The sequence below is a fragment of the Erinaceus europaeus genome, chromosome 12 (genome assembly GCF_950295315.1).
Source record: "Erinaceus europaeus chromosome 12, mEriEur2.1, whole genome shotgun sequence".
Lineage (NCBI taxonomy): Eukaryota > Metazoa > Chordata > Mammalia > Eulipotyphla > Erinaceidae > Erinaceus > Erinaceus europaeus.
Window position 1 is genome coordinate 50,767,932 of NC_080173.1, and position 11,039 is coordinate 50,778,970.

At 48.8% G+C, this 11,039-nt stretch overlaps 2 protein-coding genes and 1 pseudogene across 2 annotated transcripts in view; 1 reads left to right on the top strand and 2 right to left on the bottom strand.

Moving 5' to 3' along the window:
- Positions 1–3,187: 3,187 nt before the first annotated feature.
- Positions 3,188–3,515, bottom strand: LOC103120509 (ribosomal protein uL16-like). The gene has a single exon (XM_007530931.3). It carries the CDS (start codon positions 3,441–3,443, stop codon positions 3,204–3,206), a length of 240 nt encoding a protein of 79 aa, XP_007530993.1. The 5' UTR covers positions 3,444–3,515; the 3' UTR covers positions 3,188–3,203.
- A 55-nt stretch (positions 3,516–3,570) lies between these two features.
- LOC132542289 (small nucleolar RNA SNORA70) lies at positions 3,571–3,690 on the bottom strand (annotated as a pseudogene).
- Positions 3,691–9,609: 5,919 nt separating this feature from the next.
- The window catches only part of ARL5C (ADP ribosylation factor like GTPase 5C), a 6,475-nt gene continuing 5,045 nt past the window's right edge, over positions 9,610–11,039 (top strand). Inside the window, exons 1-3 of the mRNA XM_060204891.1 lie at positions 9,610–9,882; positions 10,433–10,486; positions 10,804–10,880. Of these exons, the coding sequence (XP_060060874.1) occupies positions 9,659–9,882; positions 10,433–10,486; positions 10,804–10,880 (355 nt within the window). The 5' untranslated portion in view covers positions 9,610–9,658. The remainder of the gene's footprint in view (positions 9,883–10,432; positions 10,487–10,803; positions 10,881–11,039) is intronic.

Here is an 11,039-nt window from a genome sequence, read left to right on the forward strand (position 1 = left end):
CTCTGATACGGGAAACTGAGAGCTGTGAGAACCTGGAAGACAAGTCACTCTTAAACTGGGAAGCTTCCTGGAGGAGGTGAGGCTTGAATGGGACCTAGAAAAGGCATCAGTCTGGGCAGAGAAGTGGGGCAAGAGTTCAGGGGAAAGGAAGCAGGCGACACACCTGACATGTTCTTGGCACTGTGCTAGTCAAGAGAGCTTTCAAGGCAGTGGCCAGGAAGGAGTCCTCAGGAGCAGGACATGGTGGGCCTTGAGTCACATTGAGCTTTGTTCCAATAGCTGACGTACAGAAGTCTTGCAAGTGGCAAAGGCAAGATTGCCTTGGTTACAATTTGTGGCGTAGGTGGGAGTGCCTGGCATAGAAACAGCTGCCACATTCAAGGTGGGAAAGGAGGAGGGTGGTTTTGAGTGACAGTGGAGTGGGAAAGGAGGTGGTGACTACCAGAAACATCTAGCAGTTACAATCAAGAGCTTTTAGAGGACATGGGGAGGTAACCGTTGGAGAGAGGGAGGTGTCAAGCAGCTGTGGGTGGTGATTTTCCCCATCATGAAGCAGGTGAAAACACTGGTTTAGAGGCAGAAATACACATACACATATGACTACCTTTGGACCAAGTGGAGAGAGCATAAGACTAGTTCTATGGCACGAAGCGTGAGAACTGGCCGAAGGACCCCTGTTCGAGCCTTGGCTCTCCACCTACAGGAGGGTCACTTCACAAGTGGTGAAGCTGGTCTGCAGGTATCTATCTTTCTCTCCCCCTCTACTTTCCCCTTCTCCATTTCTCTCTGTTCTATCCAAAAACAACAATGATAACAAGGGCAACAAAAGGGAAAAAAACAGCCTCCCGAAGCCATGGATTCATAGGGCAGGCACCTGAGCACAGTGATAACCCTGGAGGCAAAAAAAAATTTTAAAAAAATAGTTCTGATGTTATTCAGAAAGCTTCAGTTGGAGCTGGAGCCTGATACTTGGAATCAAAGGCAGGGATTATCCATTTCGGTTGACAAAACTCAGGGCAAATAAATTGTTCAGTTAAATAGCCATGGAGCAAGAACTTGAACAAAGATCTTTGGACTTCAGTTTCTCTGGTGCCTGTGACTTCCAAGTTCACTGCTTATTCATCTGTCCACAGAGTTCCCTCCTCCTGACCCTCTGCACTTCATCTGAAGTGGGGGGTGGGTGGCACGAGAGCTGGGAAGGAAGCAACAGGTGTTGAGCATATTTCTGTCTCTTACTCATGTATCTTCTGCCTGTGCATCTGCCCAGAACTTGCAGACAGGGGCACTTCTTAGTGGTTTGGAGTTACTGAGAAATGAAGATTCTTGTCTTTCAGTAACCACAAGCCCTCAACTGATACCCTGTCAGCACCTTGGTGGTTGTCAACATGTGAGGCTTCAAGGACTCTGAAGTTGGCTGGGACTAGGGTTAGAGAGACTAGTGCTACTACTAGAACCACCTGAGGGACTTGAGGACTGAGGTGCTGGGGACTCTTGCTGCCTAGTTAGACCTCTCATCTCTGACTATCTGCTTCTGTTTAGGCAATAGGATTTGCTACAGAGTGAGCTGAGCTTGGAGAGGTCTCAGTGCAAAGTGTGGCTGAAGGTTTCCAACACTGTAAAGGTGGGGGCCTGGCAGTGGTGCACTGGGTTAAGCACATAGTACGAAGCATAGGGGCCTGTGCAAGGATCCCAGTTCAAGACCTGGGCTCCCCACCTGCAGGTGGTGTCCCTTCACAAGCTTTCTCTCCCCCCTGCCCAACCCCCTCCCCCTCAATTTCTCTCTGTCAAATCCAATAACAACAAAAATCTAAAAAAATAGCCACTAGGAGCAGTGCATACATACTGTAGGCACCAAGCCCCAGAGGGAGAAAAAAAAAAGTGAAGGTAAGATAGCTCCCCTGGGAGGGTACCTACTTGGCATGCATGTAACCGAAGTGTGAGTCCCCACATAGGAGTTCATTGGCACTAGGGATGTCTCTCTCTTTTAGTCTGAAAAAATCTTAGAGCAGTGGAATCCCAGAGAGTATAAAATAAAAGTTTTCATCCCTGAGGCTCTTGAGATCCCAGGTTTAACCCCTAGCACCACCATAAACCAGAGCTGAGCAGTACTCTAGCATGTCTCTGTGTCTCTTGGCCTCTTTCTGAATATCTCACTAAAATAAAATATTTCAGAAAATAGGGTGAAGGGTAGATAGCATAATGGTTATGCAAACAGACTCTCATACCTGAGGCTCCGAAGTCCCAGGTTCAGTCCCCCGCACCACCATAAGCCAGAGCTGAACAGTGAGTGCTCTGGTTAAAAAAAATAATAATAAAAATAAAGTGAGCTGAGTTAGGGTCACCATAATCTGGGAGTAAGGGTATATGTTCCAGTGCGGTATCCTGGGGAAAAGTCTTGTCTTAGCCCCCAATAATCCCCACATCCACCCCTATCTCCTAGGGTTGTTTGTGTTTTGGCATATATGTTTGTCTCTCCCACCAGACTATAAGTTCTGTAAGATCTAGTCTGAGTTTACTGTTTTAGCTCCTTGGTATGTTTTCTAGCTGCTGGCTCATCTTTGCCAAATGAATGAATAAATGAATGAGTGCCCCTAAGGCTGCAGGCAGGGGTAGGTAGCATAATGGTTACACAAACAGATTCTCATGCCTGAGGCTCTGGAGTCTCTGGTTCAATCCCCTGCACCACCATTAGCCAGAGCTGAGCACTATGCTTTGGTTAAAAAATAATAATAATAATAAATATGTGGTCCGGGAGGTGGCACAATGGATAAAGCATTGGATTCTCAACCATGAGGTCCTGAGTTCGATCCCCGGCAGCACATGTACCAGAGTGATGTCTGGTTCTTTCTCTCCTCCTATTCTTCTCATAAATAAATTCTTTTAAAAATAAATAAAAGACACAGGGCTGCTCACAAATGGAAGCTGCTCATGCTCTTTCTTGTCTGTTTACCACATGTGCTCCAGCCAGCAGAATGGCACTTTCAATTCTGCAATTAGTGTATCCTGCTCCCCACCCCCATCACTAAGAGGTTCCTTTCCCCCACACTGCTCCCCCGACCCCTGCCCCAAACAGATGGTAAACATGCTTAAAGCATTGCTGATTCCCCTGACACCCCTTTGTCTCCCTACCCCTTCTTTCTTTTTTTTTTTTTAAAGCAGGATCTTGAATTATTGTAATTGATTAAGGGACACCTCTGAGGCTCTCAGGAGTGCAGGGCCTGCCACTTGTCCAGGGGGACGTGGTTGGGGATGTATCTGACTCCACAGCTGTCTGGGATGAGGCACTTTTCAGCCACCATGTCTTCATATTCATCTGTGTTAAACTTGGTGAAGCCCCACTTCTTGGAGATGTGGATCTTCTGGCATCCAGGGAATTTGAACTTGGCCCTGCGCAGGGCCTCGATCACATGCTCTTTGTTCTGCAGCTTGTTGCAGATGGACATGATGACCTGGCCAATGTGGACACTGGCCACGGTGCCCCGGGGCTTCCCAAAAGCACCTCACATCCCTGTCTGGAGCCTAAAGTTAGGGACAGCAGGAGGTCAGGCATAAAATGAACAGAGTAGGAAGGGCTGTCTCCAGGGTCCCTTAGGGCAGCCTATACAAGCAACAGGCTGCAAACACTACCCAGGAGGCTGCTGTTTGCAGCCACTGCACAGGGGGCGCCACTGTCAGCTTAATTGGCTGTAGGCTACCCCTTATTTTCTAAAGCTGAGGTAGAATCAGCACAGTTGGCCTCTAGTAATCAATTGGTCCTTCTTTCTGACTTAAAAAAAATTTTTTTTTATTATCTTTATTGGATAGAAACAGTCAGAAATTGAGAGGGAAGGAGGGAGATAGACACCTGCCACCCTGCTTTACCACTAGCTCTGTTCTGGCTCCTATGCTATTTAATATTTACATCAATGACCTCCCAGAAACTTCTTCAAGGAAGTTCATCTACGCCGATGACATCCGCTGTGCAACTCAGGCATCAAAGTTCGACATCCTCGAGGAAACACTCACGAAAGACATGTCTCTGATATCTGATTACTGTAAAAAATGGCGACTAATCCCTAGCACTGCAAAAACGGTATCATCTGTTTTCCATCTACACCATGCCTCGGCCTCGCATGAGCTTAATGTGCAGCTTGGCGATACGAGAATCCGGCATGAAGCCCAGCCAGTCTATCTTGGCGTTACTCTCGATCGCACTCTGTCATTTCACGAACATCTCATAAAAACTGCAGCAAAGGTGGGCGCGAGGAATAACATCATTGCAAGACTGGCCAGCTCCTCATGGGGCGCGAGCGCTTCCACACTACGATCATCATCTCTTGCATTATGCTATTCCACTGCAGAATACTGTGCCCCAGGATGGTTCCGTAGCCCCCATGTCCACTTGGTCGATTCCAAATTATATTCCTCCATGAGGATAATTTCTGGAACCATCCGTTCCACCCCGGTTCCATGGCTGCCAGTTCTTAGCAACATCGCCCCGCCAGATATTCGTCGGGATGCGGCATCATCTAAGTTCATTTCCCACGTCTACGCTCGACCGGACCTGCCAATATATGCGGATATCTTCGCCCACCCTGTCCAACGCTTGACGTCTCGTCACCCAATCTGGTCCCCTACGCCTACACTGAACTTCTCTGTTCCAGTCTCTTGGAAACAGAGCTGGCAGTCAGCTGAGGTCAAGAACAAACACCTCATCACAGACCCCTGCAAGCGTCAACCCGGCTTTGACCTAGCACGTTATGATTGGGCCCTCCTCAATCGCTATCGAACAGGCCATGGCCGGTGCTCCGCTATGTTCCATCGCTGGGGAGCCAGAGACGACCCGAACTGCCCCTGCGGCTCCAGACAGACTATGACCCACATAGTCAACGACTGCCACCTCTCCAGATTCAAAGGAGGTCTCGAAACTTTACATCAGGCTCAACCTGATGCTGTTGACTGGCTATGGAAGAAGGGCAAACGCTAGAAGAAGAAGAACCACTAGCAAAGCTTTCCCCCTGCAGGTGGGGGTCAGGGGCTGGAACCCGGGTCCTTTCACACTGTAAGATGTCGCTCAACCAGGTGCACCACCACCCGCCCCCCCCCCTTTTTTTTAACCAGAGCACTGTTCAGCTCTGGCTTATGGTGTGTGGGGTTGAACCTGGGACTTGAGAGCCTCAGGCATGAAAGTCTCTTTGCATAACCATTATGCTATACCCCCATCCTCAATCGTCCCTTTTTCTAACTCTGGGTACCAAGCTGGGTGGGATGAAACTGTGAAATTAGTGTGTTTTCCCTCATTTCTCTGCAGACTTTCCAGCCTTCCTCAGCGTTCTGCAACTTGTGCTTACACTTCATTTATTTATTTGTTTGTTTTTATAAAGACAGAGAAATTGAGAGGGAAAGGGGAGATAGAAAGAGAGAAAGAGACACTTGCAACACTGTTTTACCATGTGCAAGGCTTCCCCTCTGTGGGTGGGAACTGGAGGCTTGAACCCTGGTCCTTGAGCATGGTAATGTGCTCTCAATGGAGGTGGCATTGCTCAGTCGCTTATTTATTTATTTTGTTTTATTTTTTATTATCTTTATTTATTTATTGGATAGAGACTGTCAGAAATCGAGAGGGAATGGAGGGATAGAGAGGGTGAGAGACAGACACACCTGCATCCCTTCTTCACCACTTGTGAAGCTTTCCCCCTACAGGTGGGGACTGAGCTTGAACCTTGGTCCTTGTGCATTGTAACATGTGCGTTCAACCAGGTACACCACCACCTGGTCCCCTATTTATTTTTAATACTCCAAACACCATTTCTCAGACTGTGTAACTCAACTCCCTGCTGGGGAGACAGCCCAATGGTACGCAAATGACTTTCATGCTTGAAGCTCCAAGGTCTCATGTTCAGTCCCCGGCACCACCATAAACCAGAGCTGAACAGTGCTCTGGTGAAAAAAAAAAAACTCTCACTGTACTTCAATCCAATAGCATCACATCTGCGCTATGTTCCAGGCAGGGAATGGGGGGGAAGTATAGGGGAAGACATGAACCCCTCACCCCCAAGACTTAGTTCATTGTGAAACAGACATCCAGTTTATAAGCTCAATGTAGAGAAGTCCCACCCATCTGGCTGCTGGCTGCAGACATATGAAAGTTTTTCCTTTCTTTTCTTTTCTTTTTTTTTTTTCCGGACCTCCCCTTTTTCTTTTTTTTTTTACCAAAGCACTCGCTGCTCAGCTCTGGCTTATGGTCATGCAGGGGATTGAACCTGGGACTTTGGAGCCTCAGGCATAAGAGTCTCTTTGCATAACCACTATGCTATCTAGCCCTGACCAGGAAAGAGCCTGAGATATAAATAAATAGTTGTTATGGTGGATAACTAAAAGGTCTCAGAAGTCTTCCCTGAGAAGGCAGAGGCATTCAGGTGGAGAATATAGGGAAACTAAAGCACAGCTGAGTGACCTGGGAGATGGTGCAGTGGCTAGAGCGTTGGACTTAAAACCATGAGGTCCTGAGTCTAATCCCCAAGATTGCATGTGCCAAAATGATGCTTTGATTTGTTCTCTTTCTCTCTCTTTTTAAAAAAATATTTATTTATTTATTTATTTCCTTTTGTTGCCCTTGTTGTTTTGTTGTTGTTGTTGTTATTAACAACAGACCAACTCCAAGAGATCTTAGTTTTACAAAGGTGGCAGAGAGATGTCCAAGGTCACACCTGGACTAAGGGAATTAACAGGACCAGCCTTCACAGAGCCCCAGAGGCCATATATATTATATATGTGGTGAGGGTAGCCGGGCAGGTGAGGCTAGAGGTCAAGGAATCAGTGGCGGTAAGGGTTCCATTTCTTTTTTATTTTATCTTTTTTATATTTTATTTATTTTCCCTTTTGTTGCCCTTGTTGTTTTTTTATTGTTGTTATAGTTACTGTTGTTGTTATTGATGTCATCATTGTTAGATAGGACAGAGAGAAATGGAGAGAGGAGGGGAAGACAGAGAGGGGGAGAGAAAGATAGACACCTGCAGACCTGCTTCACCACCTGTGGAGCAACTCCTCTGCAGGTGGGCAGCTGGGGGCTTGAACCGGGATCCTTACTCTGGTCCTTGTGCTTTGCACCACGTGCACTTAACCTGCTGCGCTACTGCCCGACTCCCTGATTTGTTCTCTTTTGCTCTCTCTCTTTCTCTCTCTGTTAGTAAGGTTTGTGGCCTGGGAGGTAGTACAGTGGACAGAGCCTTAGAATCTCAAGCATGAGGTCTTAAATTCAATCCCTGGTACCATATATGCCAGAATGATGGCATGGTTCTCTCATTAAATTAAAAAAAATTTTTTTTAAAGAAAAAGCACAGTTGAGGGCCTTAGTGGAGGTGCACATGGTTTAGTGCATGTGTTATAGTGCACAAGGACCCAGGTTCAAGCCCCTGGTCCCCACCTGCAGGAGGAAAGTTTCACAAGCAGTGAAGCAGTGCTACAATGTCTCTCTCTCTCCCTGTCTCCCCCTTCCCTTTCAATTTCTCTGTCTTTTTTCAATAAATATGAACAAATAATCTTTTTTTAAAGATTTTATTTACTTATTAATGAGAAAGAGAGGAGGAGAGAGAAAGAACCAGGCATCACACTCTGGTACATATGCTGCCAGGGATTGAACTCAGGATCTCATGCTTGAGAGTCCAATGCTTCATCCACTGCGCCACCTCCCGGACCACGAACAAATAACATTTAAAAAGTGGTCCAGGAGAGTCAGGCGGTAGCACAGCAGGTTAAGCGCAAGTGGCCTGAAGCACAAGGACCGTCGTAAGGATCCCGGTTCTAGCCCCCCGGCTCCCCACCTGCAGGGGCGTCGCTTCACAAGTGGTGAAGCAGGTCTGCAGGTGTCTATCTTTCTCTCCCCCCTCTGTCTTCCCCTCCTCTCTCCATTTCTCTCTGTCCTATCCAACAACAATGACATCAACACAATAATAACTACAACAGTAATACAAGGGCAACAAAAGGGAATAAATAAATAAACATTAAAAAAATATATTAAAAAAAGTAGTCCGGAAGGTGGTGCAGTGGATAAAGCATTGGACTCTCAAATGTGAAGTTCCAAGTTTGATCCCAGGCTGCACATGTACCAGAGTGATGTCCAGTTCTTTCTTTCTCTCCTATCATTCTCATGAATAAATAAATAAATTCTAAAACAAAATCTTAAAAAATAGAAAAAAAAATAGAAAAAAGAAAAGGCGCAGTTGAAAAGGAGTCATCAGAGAGGTGGCACCTCGAGTAGAGCACCAGACACCTGTGTGTGAGCTCACAAGTTTGATCCCCAGAGTCTTATATGCTGAAGTGACGCTCTGATTCTCTCCCCTGTAAAGGAAAGGAGCCTTTAGAGAAAGAAAGAAAGAAGAAGTAAAGAAAGAATGAGGAAAAGGAAGGGAAAGGAAGTCGAAGTGCTGGGCAAGTGTGGACACAGACTAGTGGGTGCGAAACATTGGAGACAAGCCTGCTTAGGCAGGTGGGACTGTTCACGCAGGCTCTTGTATGTTAGGTGAAAGAGACTGGTCTGAATCCACTGATCACTATGGAACCACTGAAGGTTTATGAGCTGTGGAGAAGCACATGCTGAGTTGTACTTTAGAATGGTTATTAGGACTGTGAGGAGGGGAAGGCAGAAGTTGGGAGACCAGTTAAGGGGCTATTTTCTTAGTGGAAGGCTCTAGGAGGGCAGCAGTAGTGTATGGAAATAGCTGGTTCTCCTGTGTGATTTCTCCTAACCACCCCTCAGCCTGAGGTTGGTTTGCATACCCACTTCTCTTTTTGTTCTTTTTTTTTCCCCCCAGTTTAAGCAAAGATGGAAATTCACAGACAAAAGGCACCCTTTCCTTGCTCTCTGGTCCTCCCTTTCTCCAGACTCTCTTTTTTTTTTTAATTTTTTAAAATTTTTTTATTTAAGAAAGGATTAATTAACAAAACCATAGGGTAGGAGGGGTACAACTCCACACAATTCCCACCGCCCAATCTCCATATCCCACCCCCTCCCCCGATAGCTTTCCCATTCTCTATCCCTCTGGGAGCATGGACCCAGGGTCATTGAGGGTTGCAGAAGGTAGAAGGTCTCCAGACTCTCTTGATCCAGCTTCTCAGCTGTGTTAGTACCTGGGCTCTCTCTACAGGATCTCTGACTGAGATCTCTCTTTGCTCCATTCCTGTTTTCAGATGCTTATCCTTGAGGGTCTCAAGCTGTGCCTGAGCAGTCAGTTTGTCAGTGAATGGTAGAAACAGCACTCATTCATTCCTACAAGTTGCCAGTCATAAAAGGACTGGCAGAAGGAGGGGAGAACTTGTCCTTCCTCAAGGAAACACACTTGCAGAGGAGCACAAGACACAGGCAACTAGATCTGCAGAGGGTTGGAATAGTCCCTGGTTCAGAGAGGATCAGGGAGTGCCGCCGGCCTGTCCAGCTGCTAGGTGTTGGTGGTGACCTAGAGTTTTACTTCAGTATATATGCCTCAGGCCTGACCCTCAGGGAAGAGAGAACTGGGATCCAGTTGTGCCCTCCTCCTGTCCTCTGTGCACTCTATTTGCAGTGGGGCAGCACTTCATCCAGAGAATGCTGAAGTTTGCTCCTGATGCTGAGGAGGTCGTGGAGACTGGCTCCCACTTTCTTTGCACCTTTAAGGGTCTGGATCCACATCAAGTCACAGCCATGGCATCCTCAGAGGGGCCTGCGTCCCAGGGAATTCCCGGGCTCCCAGGCCTGGGTGACCTCACAGGCAAAGCCTTCAGACCCTCCCCCAGGGGGCGGGGCTCCAGCACCCCGACTGACCCGGTGCCTCAGGACCCCAGCACACCGCTCTGGTCGCACCCGGAACCTACCATGGGACAGCTGATCACCAAGTTGATGGGTATTTTTAGCAATCAGGGTAAGGGGTACAAAGAGTGTTCAAGTAACCGTTTTGGTCGCTGTGTCTCCGGGAGCTGCCACTATCTGGGGTTATCAGGGTGGGTGCGCCGGGGGACCCTAGATGTTCCTTGCTCAGCCCTGCGCTCCTCCACTGGCTGCTCGCGGGCCCCGTCGCCGAGCGCCCCAGGGCGCGGGCTCCTTCCGCGGGTTAAAAGCTGCCGCGGCTTCTTTCCGCAGACTTTGTGCTCGGGATTGCCCCCCACCTCCACCACCCTCACACCCAAACCCCTTCTCATGGCAAACCCGGAGCGCCCCGGACTCTGGGGGACACCCACTTCATGGAGGCGGGGAGCGGGGCAGGTGGAGATCTACGCTGGCTGCCACTCTCCCCGGGCGGTGCAGGTGTCTGGGGGCTGAGACTTTGGGGGGGGGTGGTCGCTAGGGGTGTGTGTGCACAGCTGGCACGGTGGGAGCCCTTGACTCCTTCTCGAGAGGTCTGGTGGGACACACAGTCAGTCCTCGGTAATCGAGTTTGGCTGTGACCCTGCCCGTCCCCTGATGCCTCCAGAGCACAAGTGTGATCATCGTGGGACTGGACAACGCGGGGAAGACCACCAATCTCTACCAGCTGTAAGTGCCTCCTCTCCCGTGGGGCCCCGGCCCTCTCCAAGGACCCACAGGGATTTGGACCAATCACCGGGGTCCTTCCTGGGTTCTCGGCGTCCGGGCTTCTGTGGAGAAGTGAGATTGGGTGTGCGTGGGTGGGACAGGCGCTGGTGGGAACTTGTTGGCCCACTGACTCCTGGCCCTCTGGCCCCGGGGCTTGGTGCTCGGGTCCTGGCGGCGACTGGCCCGTCTGCTGGGTCATCGGACCCCGTCCCGCACGCCCAGCCAAGCCCGGCTGCAGACTTTACCGCTTTCCGCCTCTCGCTCGTTGCTCCCCCTAGTGACAGTCTCCTCCTTTCTGACTCCTCACTTTTGCCTTCCATCTCCTTTCTCACAACCCGAAATGAAGGCGGCTGTGGTTGGTGGGGCTGGGCAGTTGCTGGTCCAGTGGAGTCCCCGCAAAAGTACCGAGCAAATCTCCAGCGGAGCCTTTCCCCAGAGTGCACTCTCTGGATGGTAGCGCCCCTAGAATATGTGCGTGGGATAATTTTCCCCTCTAAAGAAGTAATACGTGTTA

What these genes read in the sequence shown, in the direction of transcription:
- LOC103120509 (XM_007530931.3), bottom strand. Translation starts at nt 3,443, where the DNA reads ATGTCCATCTGCAACAAGCTGCAGAACAAAGAGCATGTGATCGAGGCC.